This window comes from Phyllopteryx taeniolatus, chromosome 8, assembly GCF_024500385.1.
Source record: "Phyllopteryx taeniolatus isolate TA_2022b chromosome 8, UOR_Ptae_1.2, whole genome shotgun sequence".
In the NCBI taxonomy this organism is placed as follows: Eukaryota; Metazoa; Chordata; class Actinopteri; order Syngnathiformes; family Syngnathidae; genus Phyllopteryx; species Phyllopteryx taeniolatus.
The window spans coordinates 15,575,035-15,602,500 of NC_084509.1; the positions used below are offsets into that span (position 1 = coordinate 15,575,035).

The 27,466-nt window shown below is 42.3% G+C and overlaps 1 protein-coding gene across 2 annotated transcripts in view; it reads left to right on the forward strand.

The window, feature by feature from the left end:
- Window positions 1–27,466, forward strand: part of cbl (Cbl proto-oncogene, E3 ubiquitin protein ligase) — a 68,754-nt gene that overhangs the window by 23,599 nt on the left and 17,689 nt on the right. Inside the window, exons 3-10 of one of the 2 annotated variants that reach the window (XM_061781095.1) lie at window positions 12,727–12,873; window positions 17,590–17,746; window positions 19,096–19,217; window positions 19,815–19,952; window positions 20,281–20,368; window positions 21,692–21,823; window positions 21,905–22,123; window positions 22,823–22,954. In XM_061781095.1, coding sequence (XP_061637079.1) covers window positions 12,727–12,873; window positions 17,590–17,746; window positions 19,096–19,217; window positions 19,815–19,952; window positions 20,281–20,368; window positions 21,692–21,823; window positions 21,905–22,123; window positions 22,823–22,954 — 1,135 coding nt within the window. Of the gene's footprint in view, window positions 1–12,726; window positions 12,874–17,589; window positions 17,747–19,095; window positions 19,228–19,814; window positions 19,953–20,280; window positions 20,369–21,691; window positions 21,824–21,904; window positions 22,124–22,822; window positions 22,955–27,466 lie in introns of both variants that reach the window. The other variant, XM_061781096.1, reaches the window with a different exon arrangement.

The following is a 27,466-nucleotide window of genomic DNA, read 5'->3' on the forward strand; positions in this document are numbered from 1 at the left end:
CGCCGTTTTTGTGCTGAGGCCAAAGCAATTAAAGTATTACGTTGGTGCCATCTCATGGTATCTTGGTCGTGTTATTAGGTTCAATTCATTGATAGTGTTTTTTCACCTGTTTTGCTAGTGGTCCTTGAATGCACAGTCAAAAGTAAAATGAAAGGTTTTTCCTTCTCTCAGGAGCACCTAAGAAAGTCCCGTGTAGTCTACTTTGCTGTTACAATTTGCCAGTCTCCCCTTACGTTTATTATTGTATGTTAATGCCAGAAGGTGAGTTTATTGATTTAATACCATTTGTCTCAATTGCTAGTGTGCATATTGTTTGTCCATGTGTGATGTACATCAGTTGCGTGTCATTTAGGCATGTATGCTAGATTATACTCTTGATGAGCCTGAAGGTGGTTTGTATTGAATTCTGCTAATTTAAGAAATGAAGACAGTCGTTTATGTAATATGTGTTCATGATTGTGTACGTGCTAGATGCATGGTGTTGTTGCTTTATGATCAGCTCTGTTTTAAGTGCTTAGCCGCCATTTTTTGGAATCTATACGCAATTACAAATCCTTTTTTTGGTGGGGGGCTGTCACATAGTTGCAGACTTTCGCTATTCTAATTTAGGCATTTAAACCACTATGGGATTAAAGGACTTTGCTTCGCAAATATTTTGTCACTTTTAAGCGTTTGCTTTCACCAAGGTCTACGCTAAACTGCTTTTTCTAGTTGTGATTTCATCCACTTGAACAGGAGACCATGAGAAATAAATCTAATGGGATACATTGTGGTTATCTGCCTGTGAATGACGTAATTTGTCCAGATCATTTAATTATCAGGGCATTGAATTGATCACAACTGGACTGTTCTGGTTGTCGTAGAAAATGTTTTGCCTCTCATCTGAGCAGGCTTCATCAATTCCAGCTACAAAAGTGTCTCTCTAGTGTTTTACTGTATCAATGGCCCATCACCAATCCACAGGTCCTAGTAAAATAGTACACTACAGTAGGGCTGGGCAAAAAAGCAATCGCCGATCTGATCAATGACGTCATCGATCGGCTCCGCACAAGACACTTAACTCCGCGTTGCCGTTGCGTATGAATCCAAAAGCTATTTTATTTTTAGCCTTGTCTTGTGGCGCAGTACTGTAACTATCTGACGGCCAATAAAGTCTTTTCCAATCTTGTCGGTTAAAAAAAACACATCGGTGTGGGACTATTTTGCGGTGTCTCAGATAAACAACACGTAAGTTATTTGCAGTCTGTGCACAACTGAAGTACGTTGTGGAGAACGTCATCTAAATGCTTCAACACAAATTTGATCGGGCACCTGAAGGATGTACACGAGGAGGAGCATGCCGCGTTCAAGCAATGCAGCGTGAAAAAAAAATAAATAAAAGGACAAGCCAAATGGACGCAAACTCTGGACAACACCTGTCCATATAGCCAGGACAGTGAGAAGGTTAGAGTAAGCATGTCATTAACAGTATTTATTTAAGTAATATAATTGCAATAAAGTAATTTAATTACAGTAAATTCACACCCATTCTTTCTGTCATGTTGTAATTTTGATCTGACCTAAATTTATGTCAGTGGCCAATCCTTGAATGCCCCCTGGAGGTCATCTGTGTTTTAACTTTTGTCTAAAATGCTAGAGAATAATTTTGAGCTGGGATGGGCTCCAGCACACCCGCGACCATAGTGAGCATAAGCGGTAAATGGATGGATGTATACAGTGCTCAGTATACAGTACACAAAAGTATATACAATAAATGAACATTGCTCCATCTTGTGATCGGTTATCGTTTTTTTTTTTTTTTTTGTTTTTTAAACTTGCTGATCGGTGATCGGGCCCCAAAAATCCTGATCGTGTAAAGCCAAATTAACACTTAATAAATCACAATGTCCCATCAGTGGTGAGCTATTTTTAGACTAGACCCGCGGGCTACTCGTGGTCCTTGGGGGCTACCGATGTTGGTCATACCTGCTCTTACATCTTCTTTTCCTTTGGGCTTGTCCCGTTTGGGGTCGCCACAGTTTGTCATCCTTTTCCATGTAAGCCTCTCCTGCTCTCTAACACCGACTCCCCTCATGTATTTCCTCATGACATCTATCAACCTCTTTGGTCTTCCTCTTGCTCTCTTGCCTGTCAACTCCATCCTCATCACCCTTCTACCAATATACTCACTCTCTCTCCTCTGGATGTGTCCAAACCATCGAAGTCTGCTCTCTCGAACTTTGTCTCCAAAACATCGAAACCTCTGATGAGCTCTTTTCTAATCCTATCCAACCTGTTCACTTTGTGAGAGAACCTCAACAAATTCATTTCTACCATAGGGCTCGAGACTGCGACCAAATTGGTCGCATATGCGATCTTTTTTTCAGCTTCTGCAAGTTAAAATTTTTTGTCTAGTCACACTTTCACGTTTTAATGGTTGAGGGAGAGAGAGAGAGAGAGACGCGTCTCGTTGCTGTTATGAATTAAAAAGCAACCCGCTGCAATATGATTGGCTGTCCACTGTGACATAATTAACTGCTTCTTACAGATGACGTATAATATTATCCACAGCATCGTTGCATACAAACAGCCCACATTTGCGCATCACAGACTGTACGTCGTTGTGTCTGGCCAGTGGCCACCATGTAACTAATTGACGCTGGCCTGGCCGCTACTTATTCATTTTAGATGACGTGTGAGCTGTCCAGGGATCTGGACTGCTGTTGAGAAAGCTAGCTAGCCATCACTTACCTTGCAAAAGTCTGGTAAGCCGGTCAACTCCTCCCACCGCTAGTAACCCACAGCTTTTCTTTTTACACATATTATCAATGATGCTACATTTGTCACAGGAATAAAACCAGAAGTTGTTTCCCAGAGTGACGTCACGTATGATTGTCTCAAAATTACGAGCATGTGTGTGTGTGCGCGCGTGTGCATGTTTGTGTGTTGGAGGGAGCTATACGCTAACTACAAATATTGCCTGCTTGTCTCTCGTTTTTATTTCACTCAAATGCAGTCATGTGCAATGGTTAACTAGAAAATATATCGATCAATAGATCGATCTATAGATCAATCTATCCATCTATATCAATCAAGCTACCTATCCATCTATCGATCTATGTTTATAGCATAGACATATGAAGATATGTCCAAAGGTAAAACGCCCAGACTCTTTCTAAAGAGGACATCATGTTTGATAACTGAAGAAAATGGTGCATATTCAGAAAAAGGTGTGATTTGTTTCACTTTTGTCACCTATTTTGTCCAGGCAAAATTAAACCAACTGACTTACCGGTAATGTTCATTAATTATTTCAGCTAAGTTAGATAGAGTATTGTTGAAATATTTATTTGGGACTGTTTTATCACGTCAAATGGTTATGTGCAAGTTTTCACTTGACTTCCTGTTTTAAGCATGTCACCTTTTATTTTGAAGGGTATGTACCAGAACTCAGCATTTTGGCACGAAAAGTAACTTCACACGACACCGGTTAATTTTGAAAACGAAAACAATGGAACCAAACACTGTAAAATGTTTGTGATAATGTGAGATGTTTTTGTGAGTTTTGTCTCAATTCATTGTGATATAAAGTTGCTAGTTTTAGCTCAACGTTACGGTTGTAATGCAACAGTTTATACTTTCTTTCCAGGATGGTAAAGTGATTTATATTTTATTTTTCAGCTCTTACGTTTGTTTGAAGACTAAAATAAATGCTAAAAAAACACCCAGCGTTTAACTTGTTAGCTGCAGCAGTTGGCATCGACTTATTTGGTTTCACTCACTCAATTGACTTGACTGAAGTTCCGCGTGGTGTAGGCTGACGGTCGAAGCAGGAGGGAACGCGTCAGAGTTCTACACATCGTGAAAGCCTCCTTTGCACAATATAATCTTAATCCAAGTGTTGCACTGAGTTGACTGCTCATTTATTTTAACATAGTTAACACTTTTGGTCGCTGCTGCCATTGGGCACAAGCGCGGCTTCGTGCGCGTTCTCCTTTGTTGGTTTTCGCCACTTTATTATTCGGGGTCGGCGGACTGTAGGCATCGAAACTGGGAACCGAAATGTTTTTATTTGAACGATTCCAGGAGAACCGGAATGTTAGTCCCGGTTCCACTCGGTTCTCGATTCTTGATGCCCAACCCTAACTGGTACTATTTTGTATGTACTGTTGCATGTTCAATAACTGAGCAAATGAAACGTTTTATTCCCCCTGATGACTACGGCTATTGCTTCTTCCCCTTCATTGATTGGCGGTTGTAGAGTATTCTAGAGTGGACATGGCTGACACAGGACTTGGAAGAGAAAATTATCATCCATGGATCACAATTGTTCAACTTTAGAACCAGGCTCTGAGTTTTGTTGTTTTAAAATGTTTAATACCAGTACAAATGTATGCGTCTGTGTGGCCTAGCTGTTTCTTGTTTAATTGTTGCATAGAATTGTGCGTACCTAAACAGGACTGCAGTATCTGCAACTGTATCTTTTCGTCCAAAGAATTGTTGTGTACAAATTCTGCCACAGTGTTTATTCTTGCCACCGCTGCATGCACATTTTTACATGAATCAAACTCAGTGTGTTGTTGTGGTTCATCTATCTGAAGAGACACAGGTCAAGAAGAAAAAAAGTGTTAGTCTGCCTATGCTTCCGTAGCAGTGAATCTTACTTTTTTTTTTTTTTTTTTTTTTTTTTGTGTGATTCCACCAGAAGGAGAACTTGTAGTGCTTGGCCACGAATGGAAAACATAGTTCACACTTTACAGACTGAGGGTGATTCAGCTCATTTACATGTTTTTATATTCACATGCACAACTAGTAGAGTATCATGTTTTTTAAGGGCACTGAGTCATTTGTCCTACAATGAGACTGTTAACAGTCCACTTGCTTCTCTGGCTTGCAGTGTACAACCAGCTCCTGCTAAGTATTCAAACTGAGCCAGATGAGCTCAAATATGCGCACATACTGTGTATAACTATTTATTGAGGGGATTAAACCAAGCAGCACATATTTTCAAATCTAATCTCTATTGAGTATTTTAACTTTGGGTTTAAGACAAAGTTACAGTACAATAAGTAGAAGTTGGTCTGGAAAATTATAGCAAGCTGTTGGTGGCATAGAGGGAGTCCGGTTTGGTAGCCTCAGTATAGCGTCTCTGCTTTTTGCAGACAATGTGGTTCTGCTGGCTTCATCAAGCCGTGATCTCCAACTCTCACTGGCGTGGTTTGCAGCCGGGTGTGAAACTGTTGGGATGAAAATCAGCACCTCCAAATCTGAGACCATTGTCCTCAGTTGGAAGAGGGTGGAGTGCCCTCTCCAGGTCGGGGCTGAGATCCTCCCCCAAGTGGAAGAGTTTAAGTATCTTGTTCACGAGTGAGGGAAGAATGGAGCGGGAGATCAATAGGCGGATCGGTGCAGTCTCTGCAATGATGCTGACTTTGTATCGGTCCGTTGTGGTGAAGGAGCTAAGCCGAAAGGCGAGGCTGTCAATTTACCGGTTGATCTACGTTCCTACCCTCACCTATATGCACACGCACACACACACACTTTAGCAGCATGTGATCTTGTTTTCTTTTATATTCCATATGTACAAATAAACTACTATTGTACATATTTTATTTTTTTATAACAATTTCCAAGAGGAAATAAATGTTTGTTTACATGCACTTTACCTTTTCCATGTTTCTACACAACTGTCATGTTTTTTACTTTTTTGATCAAATAAGTTACAAGCAAATTTGTATTAACAAACTAACAGACTCTGTCAAGTACAAAGGGTTGTTTTGAGTTCCAAATGGACACTATTTTCTGTCCGTTAAATCAAAGTCAGATAAATCAGGGTCTTTTAAATCGAGGTTCCACTGTGATACTGTATGTGAATGTAAACTTATGGAAGTACTGTAATGCAACATTGCTGTACCTTGTAACAGTACAGTGAAGAACCATAAACAATACATTCATTCATCCGTTTTCCGTACCGCTTATCCTCACTCGGGTCGCGAGGGTGCTGGAGCCTATCCTAGCTGACTCTGGGCAAGAGGCGGGGTACACCCTGAACTGGTCGCCAGCCAATCGCAGATATAAACAATATAGTAACATTATCGACTGTTGTTTTGTCAGTGAAGTACAGAGTGAACACTTAATTTGTATAAACGTCCTCAGTTTTCAGTGTTTCAATGGAAGTGTTAATGATCTTGTTTTTGCAGAATACCACACTGAGACCAGATTTCCAAAGTTTGTGTTTTCTGGTTCCAAAATGCTTAAATTACTAAAACAATGCCGTGTTCAGTGATAAATGGTCTTGGGTAAATGCCACCTGAAACTTCACCCCGTTAATATGTTGGTGATGGTAACTGTGAGTTGTGCCTTATTACATATGACAGTCAATGTATTATGTAATGGTGATTTATGACTGAGTTCAGCTCAGGATATGGCTGAATGTAAAATTCTCTTATGCCACAAAAATATATTACACTGGTGACTTGTGCCCAAAAGAATAATAAGTAGAGCTTTGTTCGAAGTTTTGTACAAGTTGTTTCAGTGATCTTGAGTAACTTAAAAATGTTACGTAAACAACATTTGGTGTACCACTTCCAAGACTGGCTTCATGTGACCAATCTGAATTTCCCTCATAGATTCAAGGACCAAAGATAATTCAGATGCAAGATGACATTTGGGCTACTTGTCAATCCAGACAGACGTTCATTCTGTAAGGGCTGACCTTTGCTGCTGTGCTGCGCTGTATTAACGCAGCACGGTTCTGGCTGACGAGCTGAACTACTTTGTCACAGCCAGCAGGAAACAGGAAGGGAGCAGCCAGCTGCAGGGTCAGAGGTCAATCTATCACACTAGGGGGATAGCGTGGTGGCGGGGGTTGACAACAACCTAGTGTTCAGAAAAATGCATCTGCTCTTTGCTGTGGTTGCCGCCAGGGAAAGATGAAATATGGCAATCAAATGTGGCTCTTTTGTGTGATTCTGCATTGTTCATGTTGGCACAGCAGCTTAGATAACAGCAACAGTTGTTTGGGGTAGTACAAACACTGACTACAGAGCTGCTATTGTATGATGGAGATGTCCGGGAGAGGTGCTATTTAGTTTTTTTCTTTTTTCTCTTTTCTCTTTAAATAAGTGGGACACTCAAAAGACACTACTTTTCAACACTGACATGGTTAATAGCAATCACCTTGGGTAATATCAACTTTCTTTCTAAGCCAGACACTGACACCAAGCCCCTAGGCTTGTAGACTTAGACGTAAGTCGCTAATGAGCCTTAAAAAAACGATGACAGGCGTGTGGCCTCTGTCGCAATTTTAACAGCAAATGTACCCAAAAATGAATTGCACCCTGGTGATATGAATCATGGGGTTTTGGGTGTTTGTCCTTTGCCATCTTCTGGAGTCCTCCATCCCCTTTAAATCATGGGAAATGGTTGACCAGTTTTCCATCCGTGGAAACATGGACAAATACCCTTGATAATATTCTTATGGCAATGTGTTGAGCCAGAATATCAGTCTGAAGCAAAACTTATCTAACCTACCTGACTCACCAGTTATCAAGTACCAAGTATCTTTGTTTAACAGGTGGCCGTCGTCCCTTCAGTCAGTTTTTAAGGGCCACCTTTATAGATATGCAATGTTGAAACTCAAGTTAGATGTGATCCAGCATTAGGTTACCAATTGTATGATGTTTTCATAACATAAGATGTATATGCACTGTCTTTAGACACGACCATAGAGAGGGACTCATTTACTGTTTGGTGCAATTCATGCCACACCAGCTCCAATATCAAAGTGCCCATTTTTTTCCCAGATATGTACTCTGTGTAATATACAACGGTCCCTTGTAATTACCAAATTACCTTGCTGAACATGTTCTCCTTTTGCACCTTTATAATGTTGCCATATAGGCGAGACCTCAACATAGGCCAAAAATATTGTATTGAGCTTTGACTTTGTAACATTTCCCACTAATTCTGCTTAACAGCAAAAGATTCAAAATACAATTATACAGCAGTATTAAGTCTACCTTACTGAATGAATTAACCCTAACAGCAAGACCTGAGCAAGTTAATAAAAAGAAAGTATTACATGTTCAAATATAGTTCTTCACTTCAGAATAATACTTTGGGGAAGAAAAAAAAACTGAGAAAATACAGATAATACTTGTTTTTATCCTATGGGTAGAAGCAAAATCATGCATTGTAAAAATGCATTATACATGGGTAGAAGGGTTTTCTAGGATTTTGAGGTCAATTTTGGGAGTGCCTATTATACATGGGTGCGCATTATACATGAGAAATTACGGTACTTTATTTTTTTTAAAGCTTTGTTTTTTTCCCCTTTTTCTCAGATTTGCTTTACTTCTGATGCTAAACAACCTTAAGTTTTGTTTTTTCCAGCAAGTGTTTTTGTGCCCTCTCTTGGAAACAAAAATGCCTCTTGAATCAAGACGGGTAGGTAAACAAGAACCATAATAAACATTTTAATGTTCAACAATTTTACATAATATAATGAACCATCAAAGTGCATATCTTGGCTGATCCATATATGGGTAAAGAGTAATGTCGCACCGACTCTAGCTCGCTCACGCTTTTCTCATGTCCATTTGTACAGGTGAGGCAAGGTAACCTCGGCCAAATATTTGTGGCTTGGATGCACATACCTTGTCATAAGTTGCCAACATGTTGATTAAACACTGCTTTTGCAATTTATGAATGGGCATCATGTCTTTGCCAATGTTCAGATCACTTGACTCTGTGATTGCCTTACAATGGAAGGCCATGTTGCCTGTTTTTTAACAGCACTAGTCGCTTTTTTGAAAAATAGTACCTACAGGGGTCTGAAAAATCGCTAACTAGTAATGCACCAAAATTAAAATTCTTGGCCGAAACGCTGAATTAAATTAATATGCCAATTATTATTAATAATAATGCATTTATGGCTATGACTGCAGTGTTGCCAACCTATGGAAATTCACTTAGAGAACAATTTCTTAGTGTCCATCGGCTTGTCCCGTTAGGGGTCGCCACAGCGTGTCATCCTTTTCCATGTAAGCCTATCTCCTGCATCCTCCTCTCTAACACCAGCTGCCCTCATGTCTTCCCTCACGACATCCATCAACCTTCTCTTTGGTCTTCCTCTGGCTCTCTTGCCTGGCAGCTCCATCCTCATCATCCCTCTACCAATATACTCACTCTCTCTCCTCTGGATGTGTCCAAACCATCAAAGTCTGCTCCAAAACATAGAAGCTTGGCTGTCCTTCTGAACTAATTTCTAATTTTATCCAACCTGGTCACTCCTAGCGCGAACCTCAACATCTTAATTTCCGCCATCGCCATCTCTGCTTCCTATTGTCTCTTCAGTGCCACTGTCTCTAATCGGTACATCATGGCTGGCCTCACCACTGTTTTATAAACTTTGCCCTTCGTCCTAGCAGAGACTCTTCTGTCACATAACACACCTGACACCTTCCTCCACCCATTCCAACCTGCTTGGACCTGTTTCTTCACTTCCTGACCACACTCACCGTTGCTCTGGACTTGTTGTATTTATAGTCATCCACCCTTGCTATCTCTTCTCCCTGTAGCCTCACTCTTCCTCCACCACCCCTCTCATCCATGCACATATATTCTGTCTTACTTCGGCTAATGTTCATTCCTCTACTTTCCAGTGCATGCCTCCATCTTTCTAACTGTTCCCCCACCTCCTCCCTGCTTTCACTGCAGATTACAATGTCATCTGCAAACATCATGGTCCACCGGGATTCCAGTCTAACCTCATCTGTCAGCCTATCCATCACCACTGCAAACAGGAAGGGGCTCAGGGCTGATCCCTGATGCAGTCCCACCTCCACCTTAAATTTCTCTGTCACACCTAAAGCACACCTCACCACTGTTCTGTGGCCCTCGTACATGTCCTGTATTATTCTAACATATTTCTCTACCACTCCAGACTTCCACATGCAGTACCACAGTTCCTCTTTGGGTTGCTGCTGAAACGATGCAAATTTCCCCATTGTGGGACTAATAAAAGTTATATATCCTATATAAAAAATATTTATTTTATTATTATACTTTTAAATTTACAGGTCCCTGTTCTCAAGTGACGTACGTGGTGACGTACTAATTAATTTCTGGTTCCAGACGGCATCTTCCTGTCTAGCTGTGTATTGTATTCCCTCCAGACACTTATTTGGCTGCTATTTTGCTGTTCAATGTCGGTTCCTCTCCGCTATAATGCGGTTCCAGCCAGGCCTATGTGACAAATGCACAGGATGATCCAATCACTTATTTCGGTCTTTCTCTACTACATATCATGATAGCTTAGCTATTTGCACGGCTTCTCCGTCTTTCTCCAATTCATTAGTTATCACGAAGGGAGGACAAGATAATGATACTTGTCAGAAGTGCATCTTATTTGCTGCCATGGAGGCGATGAGTACTGACTTGTAATGTGACACCCGACGCGGACCAAATTTTCGCCTCCGTGGCTCCACATCGTGTTTAGCTAAAGTAGCTAGCCTAGCCAGCCGTAAACTCGTAGATAACTGGGACGCCGCTGGGGGCAGTTATTTGTTGCGTTATCACAACATTCTCTTTCAGCCGTCTTGTTTCAGTGACAAAGTTCTTTGGGCCAAAAACCGATAATGCACTTCTGGGACATTTTCGATGCAGCCCTAAAATATACAGTAGCAACCAAATTCGCTAATTTGGCAACACTGACTCTGTTTTTGAAAAATAGCTCCTCTTTGTTCGCAGCTATGTCATTAGTGTAAGCAGTGCACAGCAGCAGGGATGTGCTTTGAACTATGGAAAGCAATTACAAAAAAAAAATCAGCCTGACGAATAAACTCCACTTAATCGATTAATTGCCATAGTAATAACTCCAGGGCCAAAAAGTTTTCATTTGAAATATTAATAAAATATTTATTGTTTCAGCCTTTTTAGTTATACATTCACACTAAAGTGTACCATTTAAAAGCCTCAAACAAATATTTCCGATTTGCTTGTGAATTAAAAATGCAATTTAATGGTTAGATGGGGGTTGACCAATTGACTCATGACATGCTAGTCAAGACACTCCCAGTGTGGAATAATTTATTCTGGACACATTTCACAATTTGGATTACATATAGAAAGTGAAGTATGTGGAGACAGCTTTCACTTCCATCCATCCATCCATCCATTTTCTGTACCGCTTATCCTCACTAGGGTCGCGGGCGTGCTGAGCCTATCCGTTATCTTCGAGCGAGAGGCGGGGTACACCCTGAACTGGTCGCCAGCCAGTCGCAGGGCACATATAAACAAACAACCATTCACACTCACATTCACACTTATTGGCAATTTAGAGTCTTCAATTAACCTACCAGGCATGTTTTTGGGATGTGGGAGGAAACCGGAGTACCTGGAGAAAACGCACGCAGGCACGGGGAGAACATGCAAAATCTGCACAGGCTGTGCTAACCAGTCGTCCACCGTGCCACCCAGTTTTCACTTATAAAAGTGAAACGTGGTGATAGCTGGCAGGAGAATAGTATGTTAAGTCGCCCAGAAGCAATGCAGCACTGTGTAGAGGTGACAATGCAGAGGGGAGATACTCTGGAAGAACCACCTTGAATATTTGATTTCCACTTTAATGATGCAGACAGTCCTCAAAGACCGGCAGTGACGTTACAAGCAGCTGTGGCTCAGTTGGTAGACCGGGTTGTCCAGTGACCGAAGGGTCACCTGTCCGCATGTCAGTGTCCTTGGGCAAGACACTGAACCCTAATTTGCTTTGTCTTCCATGGCAGCAGACGCTCATTGGTGTATGAATGTGAGGTTTTGTAAAGCACTGTGGTGATGTAGATACTGTCTGCCTTTAAACTACACATCCAGCTACACTTTTTGCCTATTTCTTTCAATTGATCATCCCGACAAGCTGCACAGTTTGTTGAGTAGGTGTCGCCTTGCACTAAACTTCACCCACTATCCTCAGGCACTGCTCTTTCTGTTCGACACCCCTTCGTTCATAGGGTACACAGTGTAGTGTACCGCAGCTGCAGTGTGGCAGGTCTTTTTATTACTGTTGCTCTCGTGCATGTCAATTCCCACTGCCCAACAACCACACACAATCTCCTTGTGTGTGCAGGGCTTCATGAATCAGGGTTCACTTAGCATCAATCATCTAATGAAGCTGGGTGCTACAGTGCTCTGCCAACACTGCACTCTTTCCTCTGCTCTAACCTCACTCATTGCATCTTTTTTCTTGTTCTTTACTTCACTATCTTGCTGAGGAATCTTCCTATTTCCATTTTTTGCTATTGGAGGGGCTCCTCGTGTGACAAATTTTACAACAGTTCACCTGTTTGCTTGTGGAATTGTAGCAAACAAGAATAAGGCTGCTGTCAAGCTTGTCACATGTAGCAGGAAATTCAATTAACCAATAGTTTACAGATAAGAAAAGCCTAATCATGTGACATTGGTGCTGTTAGTTGTGCAGTAGTGTGGGGAACAGATGTCAACGTCAGGGTGATTACTGTATAATTTGACTTTACCTCATGGCTTCTCCCATTGTTACGTTTGAGGCATTGTGAAAAAAGAGATTCTTTTTTTCACAAAATATTTTTTACGCTCGTTTTCTGATGTTACAATGCAAGTTTATAATACTGATACAGTAATCACTGTACTACAAAATGATGTTGTTTAAGCACAAATGCCTTGGCATTGTGACAGCACTTTAACCACAAACTCTTCGATTCTCTGCTTTCACAGGAGGAACCTCACCAAGCTGTCACTGATCTTCAGCCACATGCTGGCCGAGCTGAAAGCCATCTTTCCCAATGGTCTGTTTCAGGGCGACAATTTCCGCATCACCAAGGCTGATGCTGCAGAGTTCTGGAGGCGTGCCTTCGGGGACAAGTGAGACTTAATCTTGTTTTACTAATAATGTGATTTTGTTAGACAGGATTCATAACAACAACCAACAACAGTGACTTTTTGTCTGTCCTTCCCTTCTTGCAACAGCGTGTTTGAACTGAGAGTTGTTTTTCATTGGCATACTGCCTGGTATTTGACATTGCTTTGCACTAATAATGAGTAATTGCAATTTATCAGACATTTTACCACAAGTTGTAACTATTGATGCACCAATACCACTTTTTCAGACAGCACAAGCACTGATATTCGAGTACATCGCCAGTACCGATACTTGATAATGATTTTACATCTTGCTGTGATGAAAATGTTTTTGTTTTTTTAAATCACATCAAATATTGTTCAAAAACACACTTTTCTTGAACATGGCTGAAGTTTACTCAATTAGAAGACATCTTAGAGCAACAACTCGTCATTACTGACATTTTAACACCCAACTGCATGTTTTTCCAACATTCTTGCCACACATTTCACTTAAATTTAGCCTGTAAGGTATTTGTTATGTTGTCTGTCTGAATGCTACGGGGCATTATGTAAAATGAGTACAGGCAGTAGATTAGTCTGGTCGATATTATACACATATGACGCCATCTGACCTCTGTGTGTTAACTACAAAATAGAGTGAGTAAAAATTAATAGAACACTGGTTCTCGAGAGAACCAGAAGTTTTAAAATACTATGACAGGTCAACTGAAGTGATATTTCATCACACTATCGCTTACTTCTCTTTACTCGATGTGCCACGCCGCTGCATGTCGCCCACCCTGCTTTCTCTGCCGCTGCTTCGTGACAGGCGCCTGGCTGGCTCAGCCAGCGCGAAGCGGGCGTCAATGCTTGCGAAACATGGAGCTTGCTGAGCGGAGTTCATCATCCATTTTGCAGAGCATAATTTGGAGTCGCCTAAAAGTGTTGTCATCCATCTTCTTCTTTTCCTTCCGGCTTGTCCCGTTAGGGGTCGCCACAGCATGTCATCCTTTTCCATGTACGCCTATCTCCTGCATCCTCCTCTCGAACACCAACTGCCCTCATGTCTTCCCTCACGGCATCCATCAACCTTTTCTTTGGTCTTCCTCTAGCTCTTTTGCCTGGCAACTCCATCCTCATCACCCTTCTACCAATATACTCACTATCTCTCCTCTGAGAGGGACGTGTCCAAACCATCGAAGTCTGCTCTCTCTAACTTTGTCTCCAAAACATCGAACCTTGGCTGTCCCTCTTATTTTAACCGACCTGGTCACTCCAAGAGCGAACCTCAACATCTTAATTTCTGCCACCTCCAGCTCTGCTTCCTGTTGTCTCTTCAGTGCCACTGTCTCTAATCCGTACATCATGGCTGGCCTCACCACTGTCTTATAGACTTTACCCTTCAGAGACTCTTCTGTCACATAACACACCTGACAGCTTCCTCCACCCGTTCCAACCTGCTTGGACCTGTTTCTTCACTTCCTGACCATTGCTCTGGTTATGTTGTATTTAAAGTCCTCCACCCTTGCTATCTCTTCTCCATGTAGCCTCCCTGTTCCCCCTCCACCACTCTCATTCATGCACATATATCCTGTCTTACTTCGGCTAATCGTCATTCCTCTCCTTTCCAGTGCATGCCTTCACCTTTCTAACTGATCCTCCAACTGCTCCCTGCTTTCACTGCAGATCACAATGTCATCTGCGAACATCATGGTCCATGGGGATTCCAGTCTAACCTCATCTGTCAACCTATCCATCACCACTGCAAACAGGAAGGGGCTCAGGGCTGATCCCGGATGCAGTCACACCTACAGCACACCACACTACTGTTCTGCTGCCCTCATACATGTGCTGTATTATTCTAACATACTTCTCTGCCACTTCAGACTTCTGCATGCAGTAGCACAGTTCCTCTCTGGGTCCTCTGTCATAGGCTTGCTGTAGATTGTAGGTGTCAAACTCAAGGCCCAGGGTCCAGATGCGGCCCGCCACATCATTTTATATGGCCCGCGAAAGCAAATCATCCTCGTCAACTTCGGTGATTTTTGCTAAAATCTGTACCCAAATTCCAAATTGTCATAATAATAAACAATAATATTGAGATATTGCATTTTTCTGTTACCAAACCCTTCTTCTACAGTAACCTAAACAATACTTGAACAAACTTATCCTTGTCTTCTGATTTCAAAACCAGTTATCCCTCAATTTGTTGTGTAATGGTAATATGTTTTGATGATTACACATTTATATGGTTTCACTGTTCTAACAGCTCTCTGAGGGAAATCATAACTACAATGCGACCCGAGACAAAAAAATAGTTTGACACCCCTGCTCTAGATCCACAAAGACACAATGTAGCTCCTTCTGACCTTCTCTGTACTTTTCCGTCAACATCCTCAAGGCAAATAATGCATCTGCGGTCCCTTTTCTAGGCATAAAACCATACTGTTGCTCGCAAAGACTCGCTTCTGTCCTGAGTTTCGCCTCCACTACTCTTTCCAATATCTTCATTGTGTGGCTCATCAACTTTATTCCTCTCTACTTCCCACAGCTCTGCACATCACCCTTGTTCTTAAAAATGGGCACCAGCACACTTTTCCTCCATTCCTCTGGCATCTTCTCACCCGCTAGAATTCTGTTGAATAAGCTGGTCAAAAACTCCACAGCCACCTCTCCTAGATGCTTCCATACCTCCACAGGAATCTCATCAGGACTAACTGCCTTTCCATTTTTCATCCTCTTTAATGCCTTTCTAACTTCCCCCTTACTAATCATTACCACTTCCTGGTCTACCTTTGCCCCACGTCGCATCTCAATGTATTCCTTTCGCCTCTCCTCGGTCCTCTCAGTGTCCCACTTCTTAGCTAACCTCTTTCCTTGTATGATTTCCTGTACTGTGTGGTTCCACCACCAAGTCTCCTTCTCTCCTTTCTTGCCAGAAGATACATCAAGTACTCTCCTGCCTGTCTCTCTGATCACCTTTGCTGTAGTGGTCCAGTCTTCTGGAAGCTCCTCCTGTCCACCGAGAGCCTGTCTCACCTCTTCCCGGAAAGTCGCACAACACTCTTCCTTTCTCAGCTTCCACTACATGGTTCTCTGCTCTGCCTTTGTCTTCTTAATCTTCCTCCCTACCACCAGAGTCATCTTACACACCACCATCCTATGCCGTCTAGCCACACTCTCCCCTACCACTACCTTACAGTCGGTAACCTCCTTCAGATTACATCGTCTGCGCAAGATGTAATCCACCTGCGTGCTTCTACCGCCGCCTTTATAGGTCACCCTATGTTCCTGCATCTTTTGGAAAAAGGTGTTCACTACAGCCATTTCCATCCTTTTTTCAGTCTACCACCATCTGTCCCTCCCAAGTTCCGTTCCTGGATGCTGTACTTACCCATCACTTCTTCATCACACCTGTTTCCTTCACCAACATGTCCATTACAATCTCCAACAATCACAACTCGCTCTCTGTCTGGGATGCTCAGAACTACTTCGTCTAGCTCCTTCCAGAATTTTTCTTTCACCTCTACCTGTGGGGCACAGCCGCTAATCACTTGATACATAACATCCCTCAATTTCAAGTTTCAGCCTCATCACGCGATCTGATACTCTTTTCTCCTCCAAGACATTCTTGGCTAACTCTTCCTTTTAAAATAACCCCTACTCTATTTCTCTTCCCATCTACACCATGGTAAAATAATTTAAACTTAAACTTCTAGCCTTACTGCCTTTCCACCTGGTCTCCTGGACACACAATATATCAACCTTTCTCCTAATAATCATGTCAACCAACTCCCGAGATTTTCCTGTCATAGTCCCAACATTCAAAGTCCCCACATTCAATTCTAGGCCCTGTGCTGTCCTTTTCTCTTTCTGCCTAAGAAACCACTTTCCACCTCTCCTTCGTCTTCGACCCACAGTACCTGAATTTCCACCGGCGCCAGGGGGCAAACGTTGTTAACCCGAGCCACGACCGATCCGGAATGGAATTCTTTAGATGAACATTCATATATGTTTGGCAAAGTTTTAAGCCGGATGCTCTTCCTGACGCAACCCGCTGCATTTATCTGGGCTTGGGACCGGCCTACAGTTTGCACTGGCTTGTGCTCCCTAAGGGGCTGCATTAAAAGTGTTTTCATCTATGTCCTTAATAATCTCGACACGGCAGGCGTGGCTCCTACTCCACCCGAAAGTGTCAGGCTGATTAAGTGGTATCGGTCATTTGTATTGGAGCATTTTTTTTTTTAGTTTGAGTACAGACACACATTGTTGGTATCCCTAGTTAAAACATAAAAAGCCAAGTTTCAACCAACCCTGCTCCGACTTGCACAACACAGGTTATGTTACGATTCCAGTTACTGCATCAGCCCAGTAAATAATCTTCCAACAAAGCGTACCAGTGTGACAGAGACTAGCAACTATGTGTCAAAAATAAAAGTAATATGGTACAGGGCAGCGTGTCTAGCTGGGCCCTCTACAAAGGTAACGAAGCCTGAAGCAGCACCCCAGCGAAAGGCTACTAAAGAGATGGACAGTTCAGGTCGGGGTGAAAATGCAATGAAATGGCACTCGTACCAAGCTGAAACAAACCCTACTGCTAGATGGAAACGAGGCTGAAGATCCATCACTGAAACCTAACTATAGAGAGGCTGCTTTCAGGTCCAATACATAGTATCTATGAAGCTGATAATTAATCTTTGTTGTGTGTGTGTGTGTGTGTCGGTGTCTGTGTCAAAGGACCATTGTGCCTTGGAAGGTGTTCCGTCAGTCTCTGCATGAATTCCATCCAATCAGTTCTGGCCTGGAGGCCATGGCCCTCAAGTCCACCATCGACCTCACATGCAATGACTACATCTCCGTCTTTGAGTTCGACATCTTCACCAGGCTTTTTCAGGTAGGCAACATAAGGTCCTCAGTTGAAGACTTAACTAATATGCACAGCTTTTATTGTATGCTTTCTCAAGGCCATTCACTTTTCTATTTGTACCCTGCAGGTTATCATTACTATTACAAGACAAGTATTAAGCAGATAGGATGACATTTAGACATGAGTCGTGCATCTAAATTTTTTAATCATGAGGGTGCTAATGAAATGCACATTAAAATGCAGCATCTCAGTCTGTTTTGTGCAGCTATAACTTTGCTGCTTTGCCTGGGGTTTGCATAATAAAAAGCCACAGGAGAAAGGTCAGAAGATAGATTTATCTTAAAAGCTTTATTTATTTTAAAAGTTTTGCAAGCATTTGCTTATTAACACAATGCTAAAAGAGGTCAGTATTAGTCTGACTTTTTTCCCCCAAATTCTCTCATAGAAGTCATTATTTTGTCTGTGAGTTTATTACATTCTGTCAGTGACATGACAATCCCTTTTCTACTTACATTGCAGGCTTAACGATGCCTAAACATATTATACATTTCTTACGACACTTCCTCAAGCATTTAAATGTCCAAAAACTCCAAGTGGGAAGTGAAAATTTTTCGCTGTCCATGGTGTACACCAATAGGGATATGCTTCGCTTTTACCTCGATTACACGCAGGCGTGAAGGACATCGTTTAGTCTGAATTACGATTGTGAGTTTATTTCACTGTTTACTTTCTTTGTTGTGTTAATCACAAGCTGTGTTGGCTCTGAGATAGAAGAACTTCACTCTTACAATAATGTAATATGGACAAGACATTTTGCCACAATAATGTATTTTTCTAACCCCACTAGTTTCCAGTCACATTTTATCAACTGCAGTGGAAACTTTTCAGTTTTGTTTAACTTGTGTGCAGAAAGTGTTTTTAACTAGCAAATTTGAAAAGGGAGACTCCCTGCACAGTACATCTTTGTTGTCTAATCAGATACACAGAATGGTCATGCATCATTTATAATGGCGGGGACCTTTGTGGCTCATATCAAGTTGTTTGTGTTTTACTTCCCGTCACACAGCAGGCAAAAATAATGAGGTTGGTTGTTGAACACTAGATGTTCTGCAAATTTTTGTTGCTGTGCATTTGAAACCAGAACACAACCCTTTTGAAGTATGTTCTGGCCTGCACTTCCAGCCAACCTTAATAAATGGCACAAAATGATCGTGTAGTTTCACTTGCAATTTATGCTTTAGATTTATTTTTTGTTTGACCCTTGTCACTGCGAAGCGGGTGTAGCTAATGGTTACGATTAAGTACTTTTCTCCTACTTTTAAACTGCTTTTTGTTGTTGCACTGTCCACTGATTTGTCACACTTTCTCTGTCATAGCCTTGGTCATCCCTTTTACGGAACTGGAACAGCTTGGCAGTCACTCACCCAGGTTACATGGCCTTCCTCACTTATGACGAGGTCAAAGCACGACTGCAGAAGTTCATTCATAAACCTGGCAGGTGAGACAAGGTGACACATTTTGTTGTTACCAACTAAATCACTTTCTTTTGAAACCTATGTTATATTGTGTCACATAATCTTTGTCATTGATACTGTGGGTATTTTGAGTTTGACAATGTGATTTTTCTGGACACTTAAAGAAATGATCAGGTCTTGATTTGCATAGATACAACAACAAGCAGCCGTTGGTTCCAGTTGAGTTAGGCATGTGTTTAAGTATGTCTTTATGTGTGTGTGCATGTGTGTGTTTGTGTGTGTTGTAGTGCAGTGCAGTGCAGTACTGGTACCTAGCATCAATGGTTTGATTGTACACTGAAAGACGATGTCACGGCTGTGGCCGGCCTGCATAGCGTGATGTTCACATTCTAGCATTAGTTGGTCAGTGTGAACACAATAACACAACAATTTGTAGTGCAGTTCTTGCCAGTAGAACATCTCATACCACATCAAGCCTGAAAGCAATAGTCTATCACTTGACCGACTGCTACAGACGCCAATAGATGATCCACTGTCATGGTGCATCATTGCAGAGTGAACAACTCCCGCTGCTTCAGCACGTCATCTTTTTTTCCCCCTTCTCATTGACATCTCCTCAGTTACATCTTCCGACTGAGCTGCACCCGGCTGGGCCAGTGGGCCATCGGCTACGTGACGGCGGATGGAAACATTCTCCAGACCATTCCTCATAATAAGCCTCTCTTTCAGGCCCTCATAGATGGCTTCAGGGAAGGATTGTAAGTCCAGAAGTACTCAATTTGGCATGCTTACAGTACAGCGTCATGCAAGTCTTAGGCCCCCGCTGGCTGACCCATGACCTATTTCACAGCAGTGATTATCCTCCATGAACCAGGACGTAGCTTGTTTACTGACAAACAAATGAGCAATATTCAACACAATTTTCTTTTTTCCACTTTTTCCACCATTAACAGTTTGGTCTGACATTCAAGTTGTGTAAAACAATTGTTATGCAAGTCTTACATGGTACAGTTACCTACATCTGTCCTTTAAAATTATACATCTGTGGCTAGATTGTCATGCACTTTTTACCCCTTACAACACCAGCTATTTATTCCCTGACGGCCGGCCCCAAAATCCAGACTTGACAGGACTGTGTGAGCCTTCGCCTCAAGACCACATTAAAGTCACACAGGTCAGAGCAACGGCTTAATGATATGGGAATTGTAAATGTCTGTTGTCTTGTCTCACTCAACTAACAGAAGGTTAGAAACTTACCACACAAATTGGTCATAGTAGATGATTTGGGTTCTAGTTTGAATACCCATTTACAAGTAAGTGTTAGCCAAATGAATGTATAGTAATATAAGGGCTTGGACTTGCCCTCTAAATCCCAATTTGTTATTCGTGTTGACAGTAATGAATGACTTCCAAATCAGAATTGAATCGTTACTCCTTGTACAATTGTGAAATAAAGGTGTTATATTCCAGCGAATGAAAAATCCAATTTGATTATTTGAAAACTATTTAACCAGAAACGGAGTATGCTGACACATTTTGGTTGCTGCTGCTCCCTGCAGAAAAGTTTTTTTTATTTTAGTTTAAAACTTAAATTTAGCTTACACTTAAACATTAACCAGAATCCATCACCGTACTGTGGCCAAAGGTGGGCCCTGGGTTGGTTTTGCCCCTGTCTCTGCCGTAAATCATCGCTGGTTGGGATCAGCTGCCACTTTTCCAGCTAGCTATCTAGTTGTCTAGCTGGCGCAGTTCTCATCATCTACCACGCTGTGTTGACTCTTGTACAACTTCCTCCAATTCATTTTGCTGCGGTTGCCGTCCACTTCCATTGTTGGTTCCTTTCCGGCTTCGGCTGTGGCGCTGGTTTGAACATCCGTGCAGTTCCTCAGGCACGGCTATCAGAAGACTTCTTCCACTGAGATCGTCTCGGTGGAGGGCTCCGGCTATTTGCATTCGTGATTAATGATCAACTGCAAGAACATACTACAACTGAGCACATGCACAAAAATTATGTTCAGTAAGTCAAAATGGTGTCGGCCATAAACATAAAAGTTTAAAAATAAACAAAATAAAAGTAAATGTGGCATGGCAGCGGCTGCAGCTCTTGTCAGAATAAAGTAAGTAATTGGATATTCTAAGATTAGTTCTGATTCGAGTTGGAAATTTCTGATTCCTCGGTCGCTTTTTCGGGCCCACCTGATTAGTAATGAATTACACCAGAATCAAAAGGTAGAGTAAATAAAATGCACAACTTAAATATTAATCATGTAAACTGAACATTATTATACCTTAAATATTTGCTACATGGTGTGTACGATTTTTTTTCACTGGTTTGGGAGTCAAGTAAAATTCGGCCTTTGTCAGACGAGCACTACTCAGAAGCATAATGGGAAAGCCCAATCAGTCCTACACAGCGACAACATCAATATTCTCTGTTTACAATGATACCGAGTACTAGCCCCTGAGGGCTAATGGCTGCCTTTATCTGCCCCTCCAGGAACAATATGAGCTCTACTGTGAGATGGGCTCCACCTTCCAGCTGTGCAAAATCTGTGCAGAGAACGACAAGGATGTGAAGATTGAGCCCTGTGGTCATCTCATGTGCACCTCCTGTCTCACTGCGTGGCAGGTAGTAAAGGAGATTGTTGTGGGTTGGTCGTCTTTGACGGGGGGAAAGTGCGCATTCACTTACCCCTGTGCATCATTGCAGGAGTCCGAGGGTCAAGGCACTGGCTGCCCATTCTGTCGCTGCGAGATTAAAGGTACCGAGCATATTGTTGTGGATCCATTTGATCCGAAGGACAACAGCGGGGGCTCCTGCAGGGCCCTGTTCGGGGCAGAGGGCGCGCCGTCGCCTAGCTATGACGATGATGATGACGACAGACTTGAAGATCCCCACCTAATGATGAGCAAACTTGCTTGTACAAAGGTATCTTTGTGAAAAGACTGCTGTTTCTATCAATGAATTTCATTTTGTTTTTTCTCTCAGTATTCAGATGAAGGGTGTCTCCTTCTCTTGACTCTGCAGTACTTCTTGCATGGCCTTTCCATTTTTACTGTATTTCAAACTCCTCTCTAAAGTCTTTCATTTGTGTCTTTCATGGTGTCTTTTTATGTTCCTCTCACGATTTCATGTGGAACAGTCTCCTAGTTTACATCTTTTATGTGCCTCTGAGACGCTGTATTCATCTTTTACACAGTAGTAGGGTGTAGCAAATGAACGCGTACTTAAATGCGGTTAACATTTCCTCTTATTTCTTTCTTTTTAAATTCACCTGCGCACCATGTATGATTATACTTCACTGTATTTGATGTGTTGACACTAAATGAGTCGTGGTTTCTCAGTTACAGCCCCAACAACGTTTCATCATATTTAAAAGGCTTTGACATTATCCTTCGTCTGGCAACTAATATTTAGGAGCAGCTCATCCAATTAGATGTTTACATTGCAGCGGCAAATTATGTCCGTCTTATTTCAACATAAACATAATAGCAAGAATAGTAATAAGTATTAGTTTTCTGTCATGTCATCTGGTTTGAGGAAGTAGTATAGTTAGGTCTGTCTAATCACCCATGAGTATAAACACATTGAAATTTACATTGAAATTGTGTTTTCTGTGTGATGCAGGTGGAACGGCCCCCATCACCCATGTCCATGACTCCTCAATCCTCCCTTCCACCCGTGCCACCCAGACTAGACCTGCTTCCACACAGACCCCCTAATCCACCTGGTGCCTCCAGTCCTGGAGTAACTACTAAGGTCAGTAAAGATATTAATCATATGACTTTAAGAATTACAGCGTAGGGATGCGGATGGTAGTCCTGTATTATTTCTCATTAATAAGAATATACAGTGGGGCAAAAAAGTATTTAGTCAAGTTCTCAAACTTAAAAAGATGAGAGAGGCCTATAATTTTCATCATAGGTATACCTCACCTATGAGAGACAAAATGAGGAGGAAAAAATCCAGAAAATCACATTGTCTGATTTTTAAAGAATTTATTTGCAAATTATGGTGGAAAATGTGTATTTGGTACAAACAAGCAAGATTTCTGGCTCTCACAGACCTGTAACTTCTTCTTTAAGAGGATCATCTGTCCTCCACTTGTTACCTGTATTAAGGGCACCCGTTTGAACTCATTATCAGTATAAAAGACACCTGTCCACAACCTCAAACAGTCACACTCCAAACTCCTCTATGGCCAAGACCAAAGAGCTGTCAAAGGACACCAGAAACAAAATTGTAGACCTGCACCAGGCTGGGAAGACTGAATCTGCAATAGGTAAGCAGTTTAGTGTGAAGAAATCAACTGTGTGAGCAATTATTGGAAAATGGAAGACAAGACCACTGATAATCTCCCTCGATCTGGGGTTCCACGCAAGATCTCACCCCGTGGGGTTAAAATGATCACAAGAACGGTGAGCAAAAATCCCAGAACCACACGGGGGGGCCTAGTGAATGACCTGCAGAGAGCTGGGACCAACGTAACAAAGGCTACCATCAGTAACACACTACGCCGTCAGGGACTTAAATCCTGCAGTGCCAGACGTGTCCCCCTGCTTAAACCAGTACATGTCCAGGCCCGTCTGAAGTTTGAGAGCATTTGGATGATCCAGAAGAGGATTGGGAGAATGTCATATGGTCAGATGAAACCAAAATAGAACTTTTTGGTAAAAACTCTTATTAGTCGTGTTTGGAGGAGAAAGAATGCTCAGTTGCATCCAAAGAACGCCATACCTACTGTGAAGCATGGGGGTGGAATGTTTCCACTCCCATGCTTTGGGGCTGTTTGGGACCCAGACGACTGATCCGTGTAAAGGAAAGAATGAATGGGGCCAGGTATCGTGAGAACCTCCTTACATCAGCAAGGGCATTGAAGATGAAACATGGCTGGGTCATTCAGCATGACAATGATCCCAAACACACCGCCTGGGCAATGAAGGAGTGGCTTCGAAAGAAGCATTTCAAGGTCCTGGAGTGGCCTAGCCAGTCTCCAGATCTCAACCCCATAGAAAATCTTTGGAGGGAGTTGAAAGTCTTTTTTGCCCAGCGACAGCCTCAAAACATCACTACTCTAGAGATCTGCATGGAGGAATGGGCCAAAATACCAGCAACAGTGTGTGAAAACCTTGTGAAGACTTACAGAAAACGTTTGACCTCTCTCATTGCCAACAAAGAGTATATCACAAAGTATTGAGATGAACTTTTGTTATTGACCAAATACTTATTTTCCACCATAATTTGCTAATAAATTCTTTAAAATTCAGACATGATTTTCTTGATTTATTAATTTCTCTCGCTCTCTCATTTTGTCTCTCATAGGTGAGGTATACCTATGATGAAAATTACAGGCCTCTGCCATCTTTTTAAGCGGGAGAACTTCCACAATTGGTGGCAGAATAAATACTTCTTTGCTCCACTGTAATAATAATGCATACCACTTTTATAGTGCTTTTCAAGGCACCCAAAGGCGCGTTACAATTGCACACACTATACATTAACTCCACAGTCACAGCCTGCTGGTGGTAAGCTACTTGTGTACAGCTGACCTGGGCAGTCTCATGGAAGTGTGGCTGCCTTTCTGTGCCTACGGCCCTTCCGACTCCCAAGCATCCAAGCACATTCATTCATAGGCAATGTGGGTTAAGTGTCCCGGGACACGACAACATCCTCTCAGGTGGAGATATGAACCAGCAACGCTCCGGTTGCAGGGCGTAAACTTACCCTCTGCACTGCAGTCCCTTCCATCATAACACATTTTTTCGACTGTTATATTCAGTTCAAAATGAGTTTGTGACATGGTTTTAGTTTGACATCTATGCAGTGTGATTGAATCCAAAAGAAAATAAACGGCATAAGGCTTGCAAAGTGGGTGGATTTGAAATTGGGCACCGTATTTTTGGGGGCAGGCATGGTAAAACATACGGTAGCATGCATGCACGCTAAAACAATGTTTTTAAAAAGGCAGCGGGAGCAAAACTGAGTTCGGTTGTACTTTATTGAAGTATTTAATGTAAACAGTGAGTTCGGTTGTACTTTATTGAAGTATTTAACAATGTACTCAAGTTATTTTTGATCAACCCTCATCCACAAATCCATCAAAGTCCTCATCATCTTTATCCGAAATGAACAGCTGGGCAAGTTCTCCATCAAACACGGCAGGTTCCCTCTCGTCATTGTCTTAGTCAGTCTCGTTGCCGTGCGGCTCCTCAGAAATGATGCCGGCTTTTACGAAAGCTCGAACAGTGCAAGCAGACACGTTAGCCCAAGCATCCACAATCCATTCACAAATTGTGGCGTAACTTGCCCGGCAATGCCTCCTAGTCATAGTAAAGCTGTGTTCGCCATCTGTCATCCATCGCTCCCACGGCGCTCGCAACTTCACTTTGAACGCCCTGTTTACACCAATGTCCAGCGGTTGGAGTTCCTTCGTCAAGCCTCCCGGAATGATGGCAAGCTCCGATTTATTGCACTCAGTCGAATGGTGACTGTAGAGACGCTTCTCCCGGCTGTTCTTTGCTCATTAATCCATTGCTCGAGTTGGTCTTCCAACTCGGGCCACCTCCCCTTGTTTCCGCGGAAACTCAGCTTCGTTTTCTTGAATCGGCGAAGCTCGTTTTCCTGCTTCCTCCACTTGCGAACCATGGATTCGTTGATCTTGAATTCTCTCGCGGCTGCTCGATTCCCATGTTCCTCCGCGTAGCTAATAGCTTGCAGTTTAAACTGTGCTTCGTAAGCGTGTCTCTTCGTAGGTGCCATTTTCGGGGGTCCTTAGCCAAACCGATGCACATACCAGAACTATATACCTACTGGGGGCGTGTCTTTAGCGTCCTCTGTGACGCGCACCCTTCCCCCTTTACGTCCGCATGCTGTCCTCAGTCACGTCCACCTTCCTCTATATAAGCAGCGTGTCGGCAGGAAATGCTCCCAGTCAGTCAAGCGGAGCGCTCATTAAAGTCGCACATTTACAGATTTTGGAACTCTGTGCACACATAAGGCGCGCCGCACTATAAGGTGCCCCGTCCATTTTGGAGAAAATTTAAGACTTTTAAGTGCGCCTTATGGTCGTGAAAATAAGGTATACATATCTACAGTCTATAAGTATACGTGTTGTGTTTTACAACAATACTTAACTATATTCAAAATTTATGATTTAACAGTGGGTGTTATAGTGAAGCTTTCGTTCCTTGACGCCAGCGATCATCTCGGCAAGTTCAATTCAAATCAATGGTATTGGATGACTGGCATAATATCCCCAAAAATAAAAACATCCCCCCCTCAAAAATTATCACCCTCTTAATTTTCACCCACATGCCCTTTCAGATCACTTTTCCTATTAGTGGGCCAAAAATCCAACGCTTGGGGAATGGTGCTTCGCAATGATAGTTACGGGGGACGGGCATACCGTTGTCAGCCGCGAGGGTCCTGGGGCGGAGGCATTGGAATAGACAGTGGAACTCGGAAGGAAAAAATAATAATCATAGGAACCAGCCGGGGTGACTTGTCGCGCTGCCCGTGGCCACTTAGAGCATACCACTGAAGAGGATCAAGGTGGGAGGAGCATATCAGTGTGACGCAAATGAAGCGAATGCTTATTCAGTGTCTATAAATAACTGTGATCAAACTCTTGCGAGGGACACGGGTCTGAGCCTAGCATTAAAGGACACAACGTCGCTATGAATGCTTGGCTGCTTCAAGCTTCTGCGCTAGCAGGCGCCGTAATATAGACCAACCCGAGACAATCTGTTTTCCATATTTAAATTAGGGAATATGAGCAATCCAATCAGAGGAAAGCTCATTTAATGACGGATAATTGTAAGAAATCTAAAATGCCAGGTGGAAAAGACCAACTAGAATAGCTTGAAAAAGGACATTTTGGGCATTTCCAACCCACATTATCCTGCAAACCTGATAAAAGGACATCAGAGATTATAAAAATAAAATTTAAAAAAAAAAATGGATCGATGGGGACCTTAAGTATCAAAGTTTTCATGGCATGATGTCAGCTTTGGGTAGTTAAACTACATCCACACTATAGTACCTTCTCCAGGTAGGATTTTTCTGCTCTGTACAACACAGGCATGGAGAAGGAGTTTCTCCCATTATGCTAAAAACAAAAATCACTTGATGCATTCCCCTCACATTTAATCAAGACAGTTAACTTGGAAAGGGAGGTGTTTGCACCACAGTTACACTTCTAAATATGGCTCGTACAGATACTAAGCATTCAGGAAATGACCCATATTGCGCTGTAGAATGACTGTTTTCACA